Raw genomic sequence first — 22595 nt, 5'->3', positions numbered from 1 at the left:
TAAACTCATAAGGGTTGTTTTTATTTTTTTCCCCATAAAGATCTTCATAGATTCCATTCTTCTTTCATTTTAGAACAAACAGTTTTGAACGCATGTTATTGTCCATCACACAGAAGATGCAGATCCCACTCACCTACATGTGACAGAAAAGGGAGCTGAGTTTATCTCCATGTATTATGTGAAAAGGGATTTTTTAAATAATATACAAGATTTATCACACCCAAATGGGATTTGGACACTGGTCTCATTTGGGTGCCAAAATGGCATTTGAAGAGATATTTCAATCTACATGTGAAATTTAGGGAGCTTGTAGTTTATGCAGCTTGTTCCCTAAGCATTATTCACGTAAAACAAGTTCATTGAGTGAAAATAGCTCACTGACTTTTATCCTCAAAATCTCAGGGAGCTATCAGTATGCAAGTCAAACTGTCCTCATTTCTGATGGTTGGATTATTTTCAGCAGTGGAGACCACATGTCCTACACAGAGGTGAATTTCATCATATTTGGCTGTCCTGAGACTATCTTTGTCCTCTCTCCACCATTTTACCAGAGCTCTTATCAGAGCATGCACTGCAGATGCTATCATTGCAACAGGCTGAGCTGGTACCTGTCACCAGTTGGGATTCCTGGGGTGCAAATGCAAGAAGCTGTTTCTAGCTGTGGTGTAACTTCCTCTATTAATAATTGTGTGGCAACTGAAGTTCAGAACACCTGAATTTTAGACCACGTCTTCTCCTATATTGTGACTTCACCTGTGCAACTTCCTTTCTTGCCTCATGGCAGGTGGGGCCCTTCTTGGCTCTGGAAGCTGCTTAGTTTCAATCACCAGCCTTTGCTAGTGAGGGAAATATTCCAGCCCAAGACCTAACCCTGACTCAGGCCTTGCCTGCTGCTCTGCTGGTACAAATTGCAGTCATAGCTCTGCTGAAGGCAGGAACTAGAGCACTTTCCAGCAGTGGAGAACCTGCCTGTCTGCTTTCTAGGTAGTATCATGCTTTGTGGTTATCAAACTAGCCCTTCTGCTGACATAGGGTCCTGAAATATAGCACTTCAAAGCAGGAAGATAGAATAAGCTCAGACTCATAATAAAGTGGTTTTTAATCGTTGCACTTACTGGCTTGAAGACAACAGAGCACCTGGGTATGAAAGGAGACTGTGCATTTCATCAGCTCAAACACTGTATGTGAATATTTGTGCAACATACATTAATATGTATCTTCAGGTCAGAGCTTCACTAACCTTTGTTATGCCCTTCAATTAGAACACCTGAGAGAAAGAGGGCACGTAGGACTTGTGCAGCATGTGGAGGCAGCTTGTTGAAGTGTTTCTGTGCTTAAATAAAAACAGTGTCTCTCTGTGTCGAGACACTGTTTTTATTTAAGCAAGCTGTGAGGTTTCTGGACTATTTCAGAGTCAGTTTCCAGCCTCAACTTGCAACATCAAGTGATTAAGGAAAGCACTTTCCATAGCTGAAAGGGAGACGACCTGAACCCTGTCTGGAAATCAGAAGGTGGGGCCATCCTGACCTTAAACACTGGTTTGGGTCCAGGTCTGGAGAGACACGGGGAGGTCACTTCACCTCCATGTCAGCAACCTCAGCAGAAAAACGATGGTAATTATCATCGAAGAGGCTCTGAAGTCAGCCCATGGAAAGGGAGTGAGTGTTTTTCCCATAGTAGCGGTGTAATTGCTTTCCCCTTCCATATGAATTGCACAAAGACTATTTTTAGAGCAAATGCCATATGCAGTGAAACCTGCCTTACTGAAACTTTGGGAAACTACGGGAGAAACGTGCACTGAGTAATGTGGCCTTACAGTGAACGTGGAGCTAAGCAACTCCTCAACTCTCACCTGATGGAGCCCAGCTCAGCTCCAAGTCAATACTGAAGTTGTACCACTAATTCTAGGGAGCATAAAACCACAGGTGAGAAAAATACTGGCCCGAGCCCCTCCTTCCTAGAGAGAAAATGCTATTCCAGCTCCCACACAGCTTGGCTATCAGCCCATCAGTAAATGCTGATCAGGTAATTAAATGCCTCAAAATCTAAGATGCCCTGGGAGATATGCAACAGTTACGCTAGCAGCTCCGAATGGAGGTCTGTAGTTGTCAACTTTATCTGGTTTATCACTGAGATGACTGTGGCAGTATTTCAAAGGGTCCTGAAGCTGTATTCCTTCAGTATGAAAAGAAGGATCATTGTTTTAGGAGTGAAGACCACTGCAGAGGACCTCAGCTCAGGCTGTGAAATGTTCAGTCTGACCTTTACTGCATGTCTGTATGAATACTCTTTGATTTTTCTCCATTCTGTACTTTGAACTTTTGTGCACAGAGAAAACCATCTGAGGAAACTATTGCACTCCTGGATTTCATGTCTTGGTGTGACTGAGAAGTTGCTGAACTGGATCTCCCAAGGCACAGGGCTCGCCCTGATGGCTTAATTAGGCACTGTTTCGTTAACACCCCATCTTGTTCTTTATTATTGTGTCTGTCATCATTTTAGGGTGGATATCTTGACTAACTCATCTCACGAGACAAAAGACATAATTACCTGTTACCGAATTTCCTAGTATCGGTCTGTCTGCCTGTGAGTCCAGTCACTAAAGCATCTTCTCCCCTAGTGCTGGAGACTGATCAAGGGTCAAGTCATGTTACAGAAGATGAGAAGCTGGTCACCCATAGGGATGTCCAAATGCTGTAGTGTCAAAGTACTGGACACAAAATATCCATGCTTTAATATTTTCTTCCCTGCCTTTACTTCATGAGTGATTCCTCTTTGGTTCTGCTGCAGTACAGCACCCAAGCTTCCCAGGAACCAGAGAGATTCCTATTAAACCTATAGAAATGGATTAGTTTAACAACTCTCAGGAGACGCACATGGCTGAATCACAGGGTTAAGTCTGTAAATCTGCATTCATAGTTATAAAACCTCTTCCATAAATTCACCAACCTCTCTCTTAAAGCTTGTTCCATATTTTGATTCCAAATTTCTGATTTGGCAGCCTATTCCAGAGTCTCCTTGTACTGCTTCTTGAAAATCTTCTCCCAATTCCCTACCCTAAATTTATTCCTAACTGCTTCTGCAGAATTACCGTGCTTCTTGAGTACAACAGATTGCCTCATTGAAAACCCATCGGGCACAACAGGAACACTTTCCAGCTAGCCATCACATCAAAGAGCCTAATTCTCAGTTGCTTCATTTATGGACTCGAGTTCAGGAATGAACTTGTTGGAGTTTAGCCTGTCATCAGCCTTTTCTAGCCCATACACCTGGACATGCAATTGTAAAGTAGAGCACCCTGGAGGTCACCTTATGTTTGTGCTCATTTTTGCACCACTGCTGATGCTGGAGAACTGGGAGCTGGGGTTCAGTGGCACATTTCAGGCTTCCATACCCTCTTTGAAGGGGACAAAATACCATCTTGCTGGGGTATCAGCAGGCTGGTGGTCAGGCAGCTGTCTGGTGCAACAGGGAGGTTCTCAGGACGCCGCTTACATTTTGATTAAGGTTGCTTTATGCTTCTAAAGATGCCCCAAAAGATCTTGAGTCTCCCTGAGGTTCAGGCCCCCCATTTTGAATCTTTTTGTGCATTTGTTGGCTGGGTTATTTCTGTTGTTGTATCTGGTAGGTCTGAAGCTGTGGGGCTTTAGAAGAGAGCATTTGGAAAACACCTGAATAAAAACAAGCTTCAGGTGTGGCCAACACAACAGCCTTCTGCTGCTAAAATAGAAAATGCCTAAGAATGGAAAGTTTTCTCTCCTAAATGTCAGGAAAAAACACCTGTTTCTGCAAATTGGGCAGTTCTGGAACTGTGAAAAAATGCACACCATGTACAGCACAGGCCCTCCCCTCTGGAAGGTAGAGCTGCTGGGGTAGGTAAGAACCTTTCTGACTCCCAAATCTGTTGCAGTCGTTCCATTGATTCATTGCTTCACTGGTGGGTTGGGTAAGTTTGATTCTGATGTACTATTAAATACTGTTAATTAAACTTGCCGTAGCATGACTTACTGTAGGATTAGAGATTGGTGATGGCGACTTCAGATTCTTCTATTTGCAAATAGAATTAATTGAGATTAAATTGCAAGAGATGCAGGCTCTAGGAATTAAACTGTTTCTTCCCCAACTGTGTCTGCATCTGTGTAATGCCACAGATCATTGGAGATAATCTTGGTTATACCTATGCCATTCTTTTGACTTTGATGGCATCACACTGTTGCACAAGGTGAGTATAGGAAGAGAATCAGGCCCAGAGGACTTGGAGATTATACAAACATGTCTTGCACTATAATCTCAAACATGCTCTATTAGCTGAATTGCTATGGAAAGGGGAAAATTTAAAAGCTTAGTATATCCTGAGCATTTGCTTTAATACCGTGTTCTGTCTAACAGAACAAACTAAATTCTCTGGAGAGAAAAAGGAAGGGTAAGTCCCAGAGCAGCATGGAAGATTTTGAGGAGCCTCACAGCCTTATGTGAATGCAGTGTCTGACAAAACAGACTCTGACCCAACCTTGGTGTCCTCAGAACTGCAAACCAATCTTAACACAGTTCAGTGCTAGAAGACATCTGACAGGGAGTTAATCATGACAGGGACATCAAGCAGACGAACATACAGCAGGAAGATAGCTTGGGAGGGGCAGTTCTTGATATTCAAGATCAAGAGAGAGAGACTTACTCTGAATCTTCTTATTTTCATTGCTCTGAGTTAGTCATTAAAATCATAACAATCCTGAGCTCTCACAATTTGCTTCATTCTAACACCGGTATGTGGATGAAGGTGAAGATACCAGTGTTTCTAATAGAAAAGTGCTGCTTTTGCTGCTGCTTTTGCTGCTTCTTTTTCTTTCCTGCCTTTGCTGCTGCTTTTCTTTCCTACTTTTGCTGCTGTTTTTTCTTTGGTTTGCTGTTTTACAAAGCGGGGTGGGGGAAGAGGGGAGAGAAGCGCAGTTTTTTATTTCACACAATCCCAGGGTGGTTTGCGTTGGAAGGGACCTTCAAGCTCATCCAGTTCCAATGCACTGCCATGGGCAGGGAGATCTTCCACTAGAGCAGCTTGCTCCAAGCCCCGTCCAACCTGGCCTTGAACACAGCCAGGGAAGGAGCAGCCACAGTTTCTCTGGTCAACCTCGTCTAGTGCCTCACCACCCTCATAGTGGGGATTTGTTTTCCTGATATCTAATATATTTCCTCAAAAACATTGGATTTCCTTTTTTCCTATATTGTTTTTCTCAGACCCTGACTTGCAAGAAGGTTATCCTCCCACGTTCTCATTGCTGGTGTGACAGAGGCTCCACTAGATGCATTTCACAACTTCATCTTTTGCAGCTGAGTGCCTTGGTGACCACATACTGCTTCCACAATGAGATCTGGCAGTCCCTGGAACTGTGCTGCTGGGGTCTTTGTGCTTTAAGATTAACACTGTTGCTGCTACTGTGGTTGTGACCAAGCTTCGAGCTCAAACCTCAGCACCCAGGTTTCTCTTCCATGGGAAGGCCAGGTAATGGATAGAGCTAAAGAATATGAGTGCTGAGGGAGGAGAAAGTTGTATGGAAACTCACAGCTCAGCTTAAGTATTTTTAAAGTCACCAGAGCTATTATGACCATGCAGTCAGATTTTCTACAGGGTAACCTTCACTGAACCTGGTAGCAACCAGAAGAAAGAGGGGTGTGAGGCTACTAATTGCGGAACAGCAAGAGTTCATTAAGTAACAAAATACTTTTAAAATGAAGCAAGAAAGAGTCCAAGTCAGGAGCATTTCATTCTGATGCATGATGGGCTGAGAATTTTGCCTTCAGTGCTGTTAAATCATTGAAAGAGTAAGACTGTGAGTTTACTGCTTGCTTGTAAAACTTGTTAAGTTTTATTATCTACAGCCTGTAAGTGGCTTTCTAATTACAAGTCTGATACAATAAAAGTGCAATTTCTTCTTATTCGCTCATGTTTTCTTTACTCTCTGCCCTCCCCTCCCTGCATACACCTTAGTGCCCCGCAGGGATTCACTGAACAGATGTACTCTTGGGTGAAGAACATCATGTGCTGGCCAACTACTGCTTCCGTGTTTGCTCTTAATGCCCAGGAACACCTGGAATAAGGCATTCTGGCTTTTACAGCGGTAGAACAGGAGGCTGCGGGTGGGCTGCAGGGGCATTGGCTTGGACTAGTTCACGGGCTGCCAATTTAAACTATATTCCTGGCATGAGAGGCCATCGGAAGGCAGTTTCCCGACTATCAGTACCTGGGATCTGCGAAGCTGCTGCAGGAGGTGGTTGCCTGTGCGAATGCTGCTCTCTAGTGGTTTGTATAGCGTGGAGGAAATGTCCGCGCCCTACGAGCTCGAAGGACGTGACCATGTCACGGGGAGCTTGGAGGACACATCCATGCTGTGGGGAGATGGGAGGAAATGCCCATGCTTGGTGAGGCTGGAGGAAATGGCCATTCCTTTGCAAGGTTGGAGGAAATGACCATGCCCTGGTGTCCTGTTTTTGGCTGGGATAGAGGTAGTTTTCTTCCTGGTACAGTGCTCTGTTTTGGCTTTATTCTGAGAATAATATGGAAAAGTCAAGGACTTTTCAGTCTCTCATGTCCTGCCAGTAAGGGGAACACAGAAAACAGGAGGGAGCACAGCCAGGACAGCTGACCCAAATTATCCAAGGGGATATTCTATACTAGAGAACATCATGCTCAGTATAGAAATACTGAATATATAATATAGTATTATATATAGTATAACACTGTTTGGGGGGGTGTTGGCTGGAAAGCAGCAATTGTTGCTCAGGAACAGGTTGGGCATCAGTCAGTGGATGGTGAGCAACTGCATTGTGCATAACTCGGAGGATTTTATTTGTTTCATTCCTCTTGTTTCTTTATTTATATTATTGGTGCTATTACTGTTATTATTATTGCATTTTATTTATCTCAATTTAATTATTAAACTGTTCTTGTCTCAACCTATGGGGTTTACCTGCTTTCACCAGGGCAAGGGGTAGGAGGGCAGAGGGAGGGAGGGAGTGAGTGAGTGAGTGACTGCATGGTGCTCAGTTGCTGGCTGGGGTTAAACCACAACACTTGGAGAGGCTGGAGGGAATGGCTGTGTCTTCGAAAGACTGGAGGAAATAGCCATCCCATCCTCCTGCAGATACTTCTCCAAGGTGGATATATTTCTTGGCTTTGCTGTTGTAGCCTGACACATAGAGTGGTCTTCACATTGAACTAGTTTTAAAGCCTAACAACTCCGCACTGTAGCTCCCTCCCATTTACAGCTCTTTGCCCAGTTTATTGTTATATTTTTATTACTGTTAATGGAACAAGGCTAATTTTACATCACTTGAGGTTTCAACCCAATCTCCCAGATCATACCTGGACAATGGACCTTGTTTCTTCTGTCTTCTTTTCCTAATGGCCCCTTCTTCTGCAGGCAGGGAGCTTTGCATTCCTTGTGTCATTGGTCATGCTCCAAAATTGCCACACTGTGAAGATGCTCCTTCACATTCCTGACTTATTAAAGGGAAGGTGGTGGATTCCCTAATGTCTCACCTGGCATCTCCTCCAGGATGTTTTTCAGCTTCCCTCTTCATGCTTCTCAGTGCCACAGCTTTGTTTTAACCTCTTTTTTCTTTTTTCCCCACCTTCATCTCATGCTATTTTCCAGGTTGTTAGGCAGGTTAGAAAAGGACAGGAGGTTTTCTTAGCTGACAACCACTTCAAGGTGGGGCTGGCTATGGAGGGGAGGTGGACACTGCCAGGGTATGCACAGATGATGACAACAGAAGCACACATTTTTGGCAGGCATTGCCATGGGAAAATAAAACACTCATTAAATTGTTGTATAGTGAAAGTCCAAATTTGCTATGTTGACAAAGTTGAAATGGAGCCTAATTGGGTTTCTGGGGGGTTTCTTTCTTAGATTCTATAGTTTTGGACACTGCTGGATATTAACATGAAAGAAGAGTCATTGTTGTGATCAGAAAATTAAAGTTCACCTGGGCTTTCAGTGAGTTGGGCAGGTACACATGGTGTTACAGTGAAGTATGGGATGAAACAAGGATTTGTTTGAAGGCTGAGACGGTGTGAAGGGAAATAATACAAAAGCGAACGGCTCACTTTGGTTAACAGGGAGGATCACAGCTACAACCTTTGGAGCTAAAAAGCAATGAAGAGTTATGGCTTTGGATTAAAGAACCAATTTCTGTGAGAGAGATGACACAACAAAGACACATTACTTGTGGTTCAGGCAAAGGTGATCACACTCCATGTTGACCAGCAAGGGGCAGGATTCATTCTTACTGGAGAAGCTTATGGTAAAGGGAGAATTTCACTCTCTGTGATTCTTCCTCAGTGTGGTGTATAGTTGTCCAAGAATACCTAAACTTTATTATTCAGTTTCATTACAGAATTATTTATGGACCTTTTTATTTGCCTCAAAGGCCAGGTGGGCAGAGCCATTTCTCTAGTTCACAAGAAACCATGGGTTTTAATAAACATGCTCAGGAAGTGATCCTCTCGGAGTGTGTTTGATCTCAACCAGCATTACATGCCAGCAGGCTGAGCACTCCTCTGCATTAGTCCCCCTCAGCTCTCCCTGTAGCCAGCAGGAAGAAATTGTCACTTATGGAGGCTATTTCATGTGACAACGTACACATGAAAGCATTGATCAGACCACCGATGATTTCAAAGAGTTAATCTCTAAGTTTTCTAACCAGTCTTTTTAATCTGGGCACAGTGTGTGATAAGAAGCTGACTCACTGAGAAAGTCACCTGCAAGTGTGGAGGAAGTTTATCTGCTCCTGGTGCTTTTTGTGGCCTGTTGTGCGGCCGGTCACAGCTTTGACTCCTGAGCTTGTTGTGCAAGGGCTGTAATCAAACGTGACTGTAGCTCATCTTTTCCGCTCATCTGAGAGTCACTGGACTGTGTATTCCCATTGCTCTGGTGACAGGTGACTGCACTGGGATCATGGGAGCATCAGGACACCAATGGCCATGTGTTCTCTGGAACTACACAAGCTAAAAATGAAGTTTTCTGTGGATGATGAACTGCATCCACCCAAGGGAATAATTTGAACCTTACTAGGAGCTCCTGTTTTCCTTAGAGAAGCCAGTGCCCTATGTCCAGCCTGCAAATACAGCCAACCCTGGCTGCTGGGCCTTACAGGGCAGATAAGAAGCTCTAACCAGGGATTAAAGATGGAGAAAGACATGGAACAGTCAGTGCAGCTCTCACAGCATGAAACAATGCCACATGTGTGTGGAAAGAGGCTGAGTGATGGGATGGCCCCATTTCATGGGGACCACCAAGACATTTCCAGGGACTGTGAAGCCTTGTTCCAGTGAGACCTCTGAAAGCCATTACCAGCTGTTATTGGGTGCACTTCTGCCTTGCAAAACCCCTGAGGCAGGGGATGCCGCTGCTGCTGCCTCTCCAAATACCTTTAAGTATTACCATGCCAGGGAGGATTATACTAAAGGTAATTACTCTTACTATGGCGAGCTAACATTCAACTACTCATCCTCAGGGATGAGTACACTGATGCTAGTCACTGCGAGTGTTGCACACAGGACAGCTTTGCATAGGAGCTAATAGGCTATGTCATGGGTACCTCATACCTTCAAGGCATGTTTAGTAGCTATATAAAAGCTCTCCTTCTATTAGAGCTCACTGGTCACACCACTGAGCTGTTCTCACCAGGGAGCTGGGTAAGTCTGGTTTATGCTGAGCCTCTGTAGCTGCTGAAATGCAGATTTATTTCTACTTTTTTTTTATGTACTAAAAATGGTCTATGAGAGAAGTTTTTAAAATGATTTGGCTTGAATTGCTGTGTTGGAGTAGCAGCGTGCTCTTCGTGTCTTCAGCTGGGCCTCTGAGTCCAAAAGGCAATCCAGAAGAATTTAAGGAAAGGCTGTCAGCAGTAATTGGGGTGCTGCTATTATTGTTTGCTTTTTGGGGGTGCCTGACAACAGTCAGAGGAGCTTTGGTGGACCAGACAATGGTAATGCTAAAAGAGCTGCAAGCAGGTTTGTGTTCAGTTGTGGTATCACTACTCTTTAATAGGCATTGGTTCCATAATGAGCACGAGCCTTGTGATGCTGGGACTGAGCTGTGGACCTCTATCTGCCCATGGTGTGATGGGATCAAACAGCGGAGCCTTGAGTGCTGTTTGTCTCTCCTGCTACGGCAGATGTGACGAGAGCTTCAGACCTCTTTTCTGGGTTGGGCCTTTTTCTCACTGCATCAGTAAGAGGTCATAGGAAGGGAAAACTGGGTTTAATGATTGAAAGCTCTGAGATCAGCCATTCTGCTGCTGGCCTCCATGATTAGTTCTCCCCATGGAGGTCGAGGTGATGGGGAGGGAGTTGCAGTCCAGGGAGATATTTGGCGCTATATGTCTCTGAATTTCCCCACTGTTTGACTTGATGCTATGTTTCAGAGTTAAAAATGATGGGTTGGGTCTTCAGCTGCTGCTGCTGTGGTTTTGAGACCATGGCATAGGTGGGACGTGTCTCCAGCACCCTGTGAAACAAGCCAGTCCTGAAGCACGGGCAGCAGCAGGACAGCAAGAAACAGCCTCTCTGAAGGCTTTCTCACGTGCCGTTCCCATCCTGCCAAAGCCTCACCAAGATGTCGTGCTACCTACACCAGTGCCTCCCTCCAGTCTACCAGAACTCCATCCCCATCAAGTACTCACCAGTATATACTGCCAGACATCTGCCAGTGCCTACCTGGCACTCGACACTATGCACACCACAATATGTGACCCCCTGCATCCCCCGGCAGCGGATCATGTCCTCCAGCTTCTCCCACCAGCAGAGTGTGACCAAGTGTGTGCCACGGCTGCAGTATCAGACCAAGTGTGTGCCACAGCAGCAGTGTGTGACCCAACGCATCCAAGAGCAGCCACGTATAACTCGGTGTGTGACAACCTGCGTGCCACAGCAGCAGTGTGCAACTGAGGGCATGCTGCAGCAGCCTAGAGTGACCAAGTGTGTGCCACAGCAGCAGTGTGCAACCGAGGCTGTGCCACAACAGTGTGCAACCAAGTGTGTGACCGCCTATGCCCCGCAGCAGCAGTGTGAGACCAGATGTGTGACCACATGTATGCCACAGCAGCCGTACCTGACCAAGGCCATCCCGCAGCAGCAGTGTGCAACCAAGTGCATCCCACAGCAGTGTGTGACAACATACACCCCGCAGCAGCCATGTGCAACCAGGTGTGTGACCACGTGCGTCCCACAGCAGCGTGCAACCAAATGGGTCTCGCACCACTTTGTGACCTCTTCTGCCCCGCAGCAGTGTGCCACCACGTACATCCCACAGCAGCGTGCAACCAGGTGTGTGACCAAGTGTGTCCCACAGCGGTGTGACACTGATGGTGCTACCATTTGTATCCCACAGCAGTGTGCGACCAAGTGTGTGCAACAACAGCAGTGTGACACTAAGTGTGTGCCGCAGCAGCAGTGTGCCACCAAGTGCGTGCCACAGCAGCAGTGTGCCACCCAGTGTGTGCAACAGCAGCAGTGTGCCACTAAGTGTGTGCGACAGCAGCAGTGTGCCACCAAGTGTGTGCCACAGCAGCAGTGTGCCACCCAGTGTGTGCCGCAGCAGCAGTGTGCCACCCAGTGTGTGCAACAGCAGCAGTGTGCCACTAAGTGTGTGCCACAGCAGCAGTGTGCCACCAAGTGTGTGCCACAGCAGCAACGTGCCACCCAGTGTGTGCGACAGCAGCAGTGTGCCACTAAGTGTGTGCCACAGCAGCAACGTGCCACCCAGTGTGTGCCGCAGCAGCAGTGTGCCACTAAGTGCGTGCCGCAGCAGCAGTGTGCCACCCATTGTGTGCCACAGCAGCAACGTGCCACCCAGTGTGTGCGACAGCAGCAGTGTGCCACTAAGTGTGTGCCACAGCAGCAACGTGCCACCCAGTGTGTGCCGCAGCAGCAGTGTGCCACTAAGTGTGTGCCGCAGCAGCAGTGTGCCACTAAGTGCGTGCCGCAGCAGCAGTGTGCCACTAAGTGTGTGCCACAGCAGCAGTGTGCCACTAAGTGTGTGCCGCAGCAGCAGTGTGCCACTAAGTGTGTGCCGCAGCAGCAGTGTGCCACCAAGTGTGTGCCGCAGCAGCAGTGTGCCACCCAGTGTGTGCCGCAGCAGCAGTGTGCCACTAAGTGTGTGCCGCAGCAGCAGTGTGCCACTAAGTGCGTGCCGCAGCAGCAGTGTGCCACTAAGTGTGTGCCGCAGCAGCAGTGTGCCACTAAGTGTGTGCGACAGCAGCAGTGTGCCACACAGTGTGTGCCACAGCAGCAGTGTGCCACCAAGTGTGTGCCACAGCAGCAGAGTGCCACCAAGTGTGTGCCGCAGCAGCAGTGTGCCACGCAGTGTGTGCCGCAGCAGCAACGCGCCACGCAGTGTGTCCCACAGCAGCAGTGTCAGTCAGGTGGAGTGAAAATTTCAAGCCACGCTAAAAAGTACTGCTCTGCCTCCAAATGGCCCTGGTAAAAAGGAGAAGGGAAAGGAAGGCCCACAGGAAAAGAGCTAGGTACAACTTCTGGGATTGGCAGGGGTTATTGATCTCCATGTACCACCTGCCAACTGGTTGCTGTTGCTTAAATCTGCTTTATCTCTGTTTTCAAGTGCTTCCCCTGTAGCTCAGCTCTAGTTTGGGCCATAGGGTGTGATATTATATCCATGGCTGCACTCCAGGTACCTAGGCTTGTACCTTTATCTGCTGCAAGGCATAGTTTAGCGGGATGCTATTAAATTCTCACACAATTAAAATGAATAATGATTTAAATATATATATATATATGTATAAAGAAATAGAAATGTCTAAGGACTCCAGATCATGACAGCACCAAAAGGACTGGTGATGTGGTCAGTGAAGGAGTGGGCTGTGCCCAACTCTGCATTTAGTCCTTAGGAGACAATGTTCAGCTTAACTTGGGTTCCACGAGGCTGCAAGTTCTCCAAAACAGAGAACTATAAAAAAGCTATCTATTTTCACACCCAGATTTGGAAGCCAAAAGTAAATTTGCTAAGCAAACGGTGTATGAATCTTCCTCCAACAGCCTTCATTTCAGAAGGTGGCCAGAAATGCCTGCTGCTTTAAAACACTGACTCTGCGCTGACTTCAGCAGAGTCCCCAGACAAGGCAGGATTCCTGGTTTGGTGAAGCTGATGCTTGCTGAAATTTTATATATGAAAGTTTTTCTTCACTTGGTTGTTTTCATGAATACTGAAAACACAACTTGAAAAAAAATGAAAGTCTTTGAAATAACACTGAAAGTTGTAGCACGACTGTTTTAGAAATGTTTGAGCTGTAAAAGCAATTAACCATATTCTTTATGCTGCTCAAAGATGTGTACTCTACACATTGAAAACAAAATCCATATATATATTGAAAATAAAACACATATATATATGTATACTCATACATATATATACTTAAATAAAGTTGTCTGACCTGAGATTAAGTATCTTGTCTTTTTCCTGTCTCACGGTTCTTCTTTATTAAATACAGTGAATCCAGTCTAAAAAACAGAAAAATCCTGTAATATGCCCTATCATTAGGAGAACGAGTAGTAACTCATGCTAAGTAGATCATGTGTATTTGGAGGCTGAAAACAAGTGTTGCAAGACAAAGAGAAGGGTGTGACCAGGCCCGGGACGCTGCCCCGCATCCTGCCCTGCTCCACCCTTGCTCGGTGACCTTGGGGTGTCACTGCAGGCTGCCCTCTGAAGGCAAGGAAATGTCCAAGACCTGAGCATCTCGCAATGTCAAGGGGGCATCTGGCTGCTTCCCCAGGGAGCTCAGTGGGTCATGGGGAACCAAACCCTTTTCATACCTTCTCCTGAATATTCAGTGGTGATGCTTTGGACCAGAGGGGCTGCACTCGAGAGCAGCAGTGACCATGGCCTTATTTCCACCCTGAAGAGCCAGGGATGCTCTCACAATCCAACACTTTCTGTCCCCTTTAAAACCAAGAAATAAACAACGGGGTGGCCTTCTGAAGAGTTCTCACATCATTGTGTCTTTTCCATAGGTGTCAGAGCCCAGGGGATCCTTAGGAAAATCTTCTTGGTGGTGATGGGTAGCCAGGTGGTGCAGAGCCTTACCTCACAGGGTGCACAGGGTTTGTTTTGAAGGTGGTTGTGATGGAGTCTGGCCCTGACCCCGGCTCTGACTCACTCTGCACCACCAAGTGACCACAGTGCAATGTGCCTCAGTTTCCCCTGTCCTTAACTGGGAATAATAATACCCCCCTCAACAATGCCCCATGTGGCACTATGCGTCTCTCTGAGATGAAAGGACTTTACAGATGATAATTAAGAATATTTGGATGACAGAGCACGGTGTTATCATCGGGTTAGTATTCTGCTACCTATATTGGAAACACTAAACTGAATATTAGCATTACTTGAAGGCTACTTGATCTGGAGCTTGCCCAGGAGTTGGATTTATAGACCTTGTAAAAACTGTATTAATCTGCTTACCTGTTCTCTGACGCCAGCTTGATTCCCAAAATCTTAGGTCAGATCATTTAACATTAAAAAAGGGCATTATAGCTCCAGGGAGTGAAACACAGTAAAAGTTGTTGGCATCAACTGGGGAAACACACACTTTGTATTTTTTTTTATGATAGTGAGTGAGATTTTTTTGTTGTTGGAAAATCAGAAATTTAAATAACAAACCTACCTTCAGGCTTCTGAATTTTCTAATGAAAATAGAAATAGAAATTTACTAAGTGGTTCATAAGATGGAGATCAATATTTTGCTTCAAATCATAGAATCATTTAGATTAGAAAAGACCCTTAAGTCCATCGAGCTAAATCATAAATACAATACGGCCAAGTCCACCAGGTTCCTAAGCATGTCTTTAAAATACCTCTAGAGTTGACAGCCCAGCAGCATTCCCAGTGCTTCACATTGGTGAAAAATTTTCCACCTACTCCATTAAAAGTTAACTTATTTCACTTTTTTTTTTTTTTTATTTCAATGCATGGGACCTCACTTGAATTCCCAGCATGCTGGAACCCAAGTCATAGGTGTCAGATTAAAGGAAAAAAAATAAAGGAAAATAAAGCCCAGGACCTTGGCTTATGCCTATATGACTACGTAAGAATGTATTCCCTATTGGCACTTCTGCTCATGCCACTGTTAATTTTCCTTTGGGTTCATTTGTGGTGTAAACAGGGAACAAAGGGAGGGATGACTGGTGCAGAGACTGTGCAGCAAAGCAGGAAATAGGATTTGTATTTTCAGGACATGAGCTGGGTTTGATTCAGCCGCCTTTCCCCGGGCTCCTGCTTGTCCTTTCTCCTCTTTGTTGTGCCGGAAAAGCGTCATCTCTTTCAGCAGGTCATTCACTTCGTAGCAAGTCTTTTTTAGTAGCCATCTTGCCTTAGCCCAAGGCTTTCTCACTCCAAATCATCCGTCTCTTCCCTGGGCTCCCTGTGTAAGTGAAGGAAGTCTGCATGCCACAGTAATTATGGTCTTGGCAAAAGGTTGCCAAGAGTCCTTCCTGGATGGTGTTTTCAAAGGCACCAAATGGATTAGGCACGGAAATGAGAAGTCCCTTTGGTGGTCTCAACTGCAATCTTTTTCTGGGTGGAAAGGTATATTTTAGCTGGCCTGGGTTTGCAATGGGCATGCTGGGATGCTTTGGCACTGTGCATGGGAATTCAGAGCACGAAGGCCATGAGCACAGGATGCCCTCAGCCTCCCAGATGCTTCGCTGGTTCAGTATATTGGATCATGAGGTTCCAGCTCATGGAGCTCACAGATGTCCCGATGGTACCTGGTGGTGACAGCAACCTCACAGAGCAAGGACAGCCATTCCCGCCGGCATGAAGCTGCACGTGGCTCATCCAGGACTGGCAGGCAATTAGAGCATCACCCAGCCAAACCGCCTCACTCCCCTAGGGCACTTATTCACTGTATAAAAGCTCTGCCATCGCGGGGCTCTCCTAGGCACTTCTCTCCAGTTGATCTCACTGATGAAGTGGGTAAGTCTGGCTTTTAATGGAGCTCCTGAAATGCTGTTTTATTCCTGGGTGGCCGGAGCAGGCAGAGGTTCTGCGTATGTACTCGTGGAGAAGCATCCTCTGGGGGATGCTGCCTTCAGCACCAGCATGCACAGCTCTAACTACTGCAGCATCTCCTCTGTGCTAAAGTGAAGAATATTGGGAAAGCACTTCCCAATGGACTGTGAAGTCAGGAGTGGGATCTGTGGGCTTCTCTACGCTTTCTGTTAGTTCTAGTCCAAAGGAGGCTATTGACTACATAAAGAGCTCGATGCTGACAGTAGATATGAGCAACTCCTCTAAAGGAAGTGACATGGAGAAATTTGCTGCTGTTTTATGAACTTACTTAAGCAAAGCAACTTTTAAGATAATAATAAGAAGCTGACCAACTTCAGTGCCAATGTGAAGGTCAACTGTGAGACTCTAGCTAAGCCTGATCATGTTTAAATTTCCATCTAGGATAACAGTGATACAAATGAGTCTGAGATGCAAACAACCCCTTGGAAGCAAATATTCCCCCCTATTTTAGAAGCTTTTTATCTTAACGAGCATCACTTTAGCATTTAGTAGTAATTGCTATCATTGTTTTTCATCTGGCTGTTTTTATTAGTTGATGATTATAATTGTAGTGATAAGTTTTTCCTAATGATTGGAACACACAGCATTGCTATTGTTAATAGTCACCCAGTGACAGGCTTTTGGAAGATAAAACGCCTTACTGTAGTTATAGACAGAACTCGAGGTGTTAGAAACTGCAGTTTCTTTACAATTGTTTAATTATATGCCTTAATCTCCAATGTTGAAATGAAATAAGGAAAACATTTTCAAACAGAGTACCTTTCATGTGTCAGTGGTTGAAGTACCTATTGTGCTCAAAATATGCCTGTTAAAACCACAGAAAACTCCCTGAAACTGGTGTTTTCCAGGGTGGAGAATTAAGTGGGATGGTTTATGCTGCAACTCCCAGGGTCAAGACAAAGTGAGACATTTCTCAGTGGTTTCAGGAGGGAAGTGTGGGCCTTTAGATAGTGCCACCTGATCCCTTCCCTGGGAAGGGGGTGTCATCTAGATTCCCCTTTCTGCTGCTCTAACTGGGGCTGCCTGGATGAGGTTTCACTCTCAGAATTGCTATGCCAGGCATTGTGACAGTGGATCTTTAGCTTACCATAACAAAACCAAGACATTATGACTTGGTATGACTGTAGTGCAGCGCTGGAGGCTGCTTTAAATGGGTGTAATTCGCTCAGCTCAGTGACACTTGAGCAGTTAACAACAGCTGAGACCTTGCCTTCACAGCTTCTCCTTTCTTGCTGTCATTTCACCAGACACTTAGACACAATCCTGTTGTATTTGCTCTTTTCTTCTCTTGAAGATGCCTACACAAACTATTTTCTATGAATCTGGGACTGCAAGGCTTGAGAGGCAGCAAAGCTGATGCTATGGTAGCATGCTCAGAGCATAAATGCTCTGCACACTGTCAGCCCAGCAGACCCCTGTGGGATTGTGACTCAATAGGCAAGTTGTACGTGCTGAGCTGATGAGCTCCTTGCTGCCACAAACCTATCCTTACCCTCAGCTAGTTAATTTAGCCTCAGCTTGGGTTTGCCTGTGTGAACTGCAGCCACACCTGAGTATTACAGCATGGACACACCTTTAATTTTGGCTTGCCTTTCATCTCTGGTACTTGGGAGTTGCAGGACATAAACCTGCATAGTTGTCCCAGTGGGGACACGGAAGGTTTCCAGGAAGTAAGGCAGAGGGTCGAAATGGTGCTTGTCCTTGTGAAATGCTTTGATGGACACTTAGCTGGTCTTCGAAAGTTGGCATGAAAACTTTCCAGTTTGCTTGGCTCCAATCCTGGTTGTTTCTGGGCTCTTAAGAGAAGGGTGTGAAGGAACAAGCTGAGAAGAGACTCCACTCACCTGGGTAATCCCAGCCTGGTTTTGAGTCACAAAGAGCCTCTGACCCTCAGGTGAGCCAGGGTATGAGTTTGCATATTGAGGTGCCTGTCAGAAACTAGGTCCTACATCACAGAAATCAACCAATGCCTATGTGAACTGTCTGTCTTTTCCCTGCTTCTTTCAGGCCTAAGTGCTTTGTGTGACCATGCACTACTATGGGGAGCGGTACAAACATCTGTACCTGCCAGGATCGGGCTATTTCACTGAAAGCATCCAGCAGTGCACACCCCAGAAAGATGTATGCAGCACCACGTGCCACCCAGTCAGCGTGATCAAGAGCCCGATGCCAAGATGGCAAAGCTACACTCAGCCTTTCACTTACGTGTGCCCACAGCCAAGTGTGACCCAGACACCTCTGTTGTCTTGTCCACCCTATGTACAGCAGTGTGTCCTGCTGTACCCCGAGCCTTGTGAGACCACTCGCCTTCTGCCCTGCAGGAAGCCCAGCGTGCGGCTGAGCACAACACCGTGTTTCCAGCCCTGTGAGACCATCCACCCTGAGAAAAAGCGCGTGGCCAAGAGCCTTCCACCATGTGCACCCAGGTGCCCGGAGCCGCGCAAACTCAGGTTCCCACCATGTGGGATCAAGTACGCATCCTCGTGTAAGAATGAATGCCGGTCGCAGAAGATATCCAAGTGCTCATCGCAGCGATACGGCACGGAGCTCCGGTCCCTGCAGGGAATGACCAGTGGGTATTCCCCACCGCTGCGTGGAGTCACCGAGTGCCCCCCGCAGCAGTGTGTAACAGAGTCTTTCATGCAAGAGTGCGTGAAAGGGTTCCCCCAACAGAAGTGCATGAAGGGTTACCCAACACAGGAGTGCGTCACCACCTACTCCTCCCAGCAGCAAGTAACCAAGTCCGTGCCGCAGCCAAACGTGCCCAAATGCTCCCCTGGAGAGGGAATAAAGGAGTACTCCTCACAGCAACAAACAGGCAAATGCTTGCTGCTGCAGGAGGGAACCAAGCACAAGAGCTCATCCGCACATCACCTAAGCAAGTCCAAGTGCCTCTACCCACGGACCACCCACCACTCAACGCACCGTCACTCAGGGGGTGTGAAACGTTCAGGCCACTCCAAGAAGAGTCGTTGTGGTCCAAAATGTCTGTGGTAAAGGAGATAAAGAAATAGGTTTGAAAAACAGAGAGCTATATAGCTGAGGTCTAAAGTATTTTATTTTACTTCCCCTGCTCCTATTCTTAAGCCCCAGAGAAGCTTTAGCCTTATTGTACCCCCCATTGTAACTATGTTAAAATCATAGAGCACACTGCCTTCTGATTTGGCCACACTTCGGTAATTCTGCAACAGAAAAGATGTTAGTGAGAAATTAAGTAACTCTGGGCGATCGCTCAGGCTTTGAACTGATTCAAATCGATACAACTCTGTTACAGTGTTCATACCCCAAGAGGTTTTTACTGTTACTGGGTCAAACTGCGTTCCCTGGTTGTACCTGTCCTATTAAACTCAGGTTTCATCTGGATTCCCACTCTCTGCCTGGTTTATTTCCTTTTTTTTTTTATTAGAAACTGTTTCTAACACCTACTACTGGGGAGAAAAAAAAACGCCAAACCCACCCTATTCCCTGCTGTTATACCACTTCTTTGTGTAAAATAATGGCAGTAATCATGCTTTTAGGACTAGATTTACTATCTGTGGCACCAGATCTTGGTGCTGAAAAGTTACCCAGAGACACAGCAGAAGCAGCAGCCCATGTTGGCACTTAGGAGAAGGCTTGGCTAAAGCAATGAGACTACTTAGGAGCCCCAGACTGGAGTTTACTGTCTCTCCAGGCTTACCTCTGTCACATCAGTGTTGTAGGGAAGCACACACCATTTCCATGCAAGTCATGCAGGAGGACTTTCAGCCCTGCACCCTGGGACCGGGGCAAGTTTCCCAGGTGTCCCTTGCTCTGAAGTTTTGTCCCTGGACAAATCACTGCTGAGCAGATTACCAAATAGGTTGTGGGGGATAGTCCCTAGCATAGGAGGATGAGGGGATAAGACACAGAAGGTCTCTTTTGATGCTATGACCTGTCTGTGTCAAAAGATGCAGTGGGTGGGTGATTGGCATCAAGTCTGTGGTTACAAAACTGCAACCAGAGGGAAAACAAACTCAATTTCATCTATTCCTTGACAACAATATTTTCATAGAAGGAAACAGTTATCATGCTTGATCAATATTTTGATTTCCTAATACATATATTTATATAAGTAACAAAGTCCCAATGCACACATCTCTGCACACCTGCCCCATATCGCACTCTCTCCCAGGAGGTGCTCCTGTGGAAGCAGCAGCTCTCTGCCACCACCTAAAGGTGCAGTGGGAGACCTGGTATCTCCTCCCATCACTGCTTCACTGCCTTGCTCTGCTCAGCCGGTTCCCTGAGCATATCCCAACAGAAAAACCACCTCCTTCTCTCCTTGGTTTCCTCTGCAGCAGCTCAAACAGACCAAGCAGGATTTCTGTAGACTCCTTTTACTAATAAAGTGATAAATTTGCCTGTATAAATAGAGACTGGTGTTACCAGTCCTCCAGGATCAGGAGTCTTGGTCCCCATGGGGAGAGAGAATTCATTGTAACTTCTCATAAATCACTGACACTGGGGAATAAAATAGAAAAAAAGAGAAGAAAAGCCTGATCCAGCAGCTCCCTCCTGACTACCCCACATGGGATCAATCCCTTTCTTATATCAGGTGTATTAAGAGGTTCACAATTAAGGCATGAAAGTGGCACAGACCAGACCCAGGGGAAGCTCTCCCACCTGCATTTATCCCATTTGGAAGGCTTAAAAGGCACTGTTGACCTCGGTCTTTCTTGGTCCTGAAAGGGTGCACACTCCCCTACAGTTAGCATGGAGAAGATGGCCTTGACCAGCAGAAAAGGGTTTCCTTTCAAAAATCTGAGCTTCTGTTGCTGTGGTTTTGCTCCTGAGGAAGGGGTTGCTCAAACATAATAGAAAACCCTGATATCCCAAAGCCACCAGAATGCCATCCAGAGGCACCCCGACACGCTCGTGAGGTGGGCTGATGCCAACCTCATGAACTTTAACCATGACAAGTGCAAGGTTTTACACCTGGGTCACAGCAAAGAAGAGATTCAGAGCAGCCCTGCGGAGAAGGACTTGGGGGTGCTGGTCGATGAGAAAATGAGCCTGAGCCGGCTTCAGTGTGTGCTTGCAGTCCAGAAACCAACCGTATCCTGGGCTGCATCAAAAGGAGCGTGACCAGCAGGTCGAAGGAGGTGATCCTGCCCCTGTGCTCTGCTCTTGTGAGACCTTACCTGGAGTATTGTGCGCAGTTCTGGTGTCCTCAGCATAAAGAGGACATGGAAATGTTGGAACAAGTCCAGAGGAGGCCACGAGGATGAGCAGGGGCTGGAGCACCTCCTGTATGAAGACAGGCTGAGGAAGTTGGGGCTGTTCAGCCTGGAGAAGAGAAGGCTGCGTGGAGACCTCATAGCAGCTTCCAGTATCTGAAGGGGGCCTATAGGGATGTTGGGGAGGGACTCTTCATTAGGGACTGTCGTGATAGGACAAGGGGTAATGGATTAAAACATAAACAGGGGAAGTTTAGATTGGATATAAGGAGGAAATTCTTTCCTGTTAAGGTGGTGAGGCACTGGAATGGGTTGCCCAGGGAGGTTGTGAATGCTCCATCCCTGGCGGTGTTCAAGGCCAGGCTGGATGAAGCCTTGGGTGAGATGGTTTAGTGTGGGGTGGCCCTGCCCATGGCAGGGGGGGGTGGAACTTGATGATCTTAAGCTCCTTTCCAACCCTAACTATTCTATGATTCTATGAAATGGTGCTTGAACTTCTACTGGTTCTCTGCGTAAGGATAGTTTTACACTGTCTTGTTCCCTCTCTCCAAGCACTAACTGCTTTGGCAGCAAGCCCCGCTCTCGCTCACCAAACGGAAAGTATCTGCTCCTGGAGAGCTCATGGGCCCTGCAAAAAACAGGACCCGGTTGCCCAAATGTGAGGCAGTGCTGCAGCCTCGTGGTAGTGAGAGCCAACTGCAGGCTGGGCTGCCCGAAGCAGAGCATAGACAGCAGCGGGCCGAAGGTGTTCATTCCCCTCCATCTGGCATTTAGGAAGCCCCATCCGGACCTCCATGCCTGCTTTTGGGGGCTCAGCACAGGAGGCATGGACAGCCAGAGGCGAGTCTGATGGAGGCTGCAGCGTGGTCAGGGCACCGAAAACTGGCAGGAAAAGGGAGGTCGGGAGAGCTGGGCATGTTTGCTATGGATAAGAAAACACTGGAGGGACAGTTTATTGCCACCTTTACTCACCAAATGAGTGTTCAGAGCAAAGACAAGCTCCACACCAAGGTGGACAGAGACAGAGTGGGCTACAAAGTGGCTTTTTCTTTTGGGGGTCTACTTTACACAGCCTTTCCGTGCCACCCCTGTCCAAAGCAGGTGTAAATGCAGGATTCATTGGCTGCACAAGTTCCCCATTGCCCATGTTACTAGGAGGTATAAGATGTTTAGAGTTGTGTTTCTAGTCCCATTTCCAAAGGGTTTTTTATGCAGAAAACTTCATAACTTTTAGAAATTAAATGGCAACCTTGCTGTCTTTTCTTCTTACAGGGAAGACTGAGGTGTAATTGAGTTTCGAGTTCGAGATAGT

At 46.5% G+C, this 22595-nt stretch overlaps 2 protein-coding genes across 2 annotated transcripts; both read left to right on the top strand.

The window, feature by feature from the left end:
- The first annotated feature begins 10179 nt into the window (after positions 1-10179).
- Positions 10180-13365, top strand: LOC134167535 (keratin-associated protein 10-6-like). The gene is made up of 2 exons (XM_062626307.1): positions 10180-11603; positions 11871-13365. The coding sequence occupies exons 1-2, from the start codon at positions 10614-10616 to the stop codon at positions 12480-12482; spliced, it is 1602 nt and encodes a 533-aa protein (XP_062482291.1). The 5' UTR covers positions 10180-10613; the 3' UTR covers positions 12483-13365.
- Positions 13366-17866: 4501 nt separating this feature from the next.
- LOC134167534 (uncharacterized) lies at positions 17867-19262 on the top strand. Its single transcript, XM_062626306.1, has 2 exons — positions 17867-17979; positions 18093-19262. Exon 2 carries the CDS (start codon positions 18114-18116, stop codon positions 19080-19082), a length of 969 nt encoding a protein of 322 aa, XP_062482290.1. The 5' UTR covers positions 17867-17979; positions 18093-18113; the 3' UTR covers positions 19083-19262.
- The last annotated feature ends 3333 nt before the right edge of the window (positions 19263-22595 follow it).

Source organism: Pezoporus occidentalis, unplaced genomic scaffold, assembly GCF_034315485.1.
Source record: "Pezoporus occidentalis ecotype Australia unplaced genomic scaffold, CSIRO_AGI_Poc_V1 ctg29, whole genome shotgun sequence".
In the NCBI taxonomy this organism is placed as follows: Eukaryota; Metazoa; Chordata; class Aves; order Psittaciformes; family Psittacidae; genus Pezoporus; species Pezoporus occidentalis.
Note: the sequence above shows the minus strand (reverse complement) of the source record. Positions and strands in the feature narration are given on the sequence as shown.

Bases quoted from the DNA above. Each gene is read 5' to 3' on its own strand.
- LOC134167535 (XM_062626307.1), top strand. From the start codon at position 10,614: ATGTCGTGCTACCTACACCAGTGCCTCCCTCCAGTCTACCAGAACTCC. The intron at 11,604-11,870 runs GCCACCCAGTGT...CGACAGCAGCAG, and splicing joins GTGTGCCGCAGCAGCAGTGT to TGTGCCACTAAGTGTGTGCC.
- LOC134167534 (XM_062626306.1), top strand. From the start codon at position 18,114: ATGCACTACTATGGGGAGCGGTACAAACATCTGTACCTGCCAGGATCG.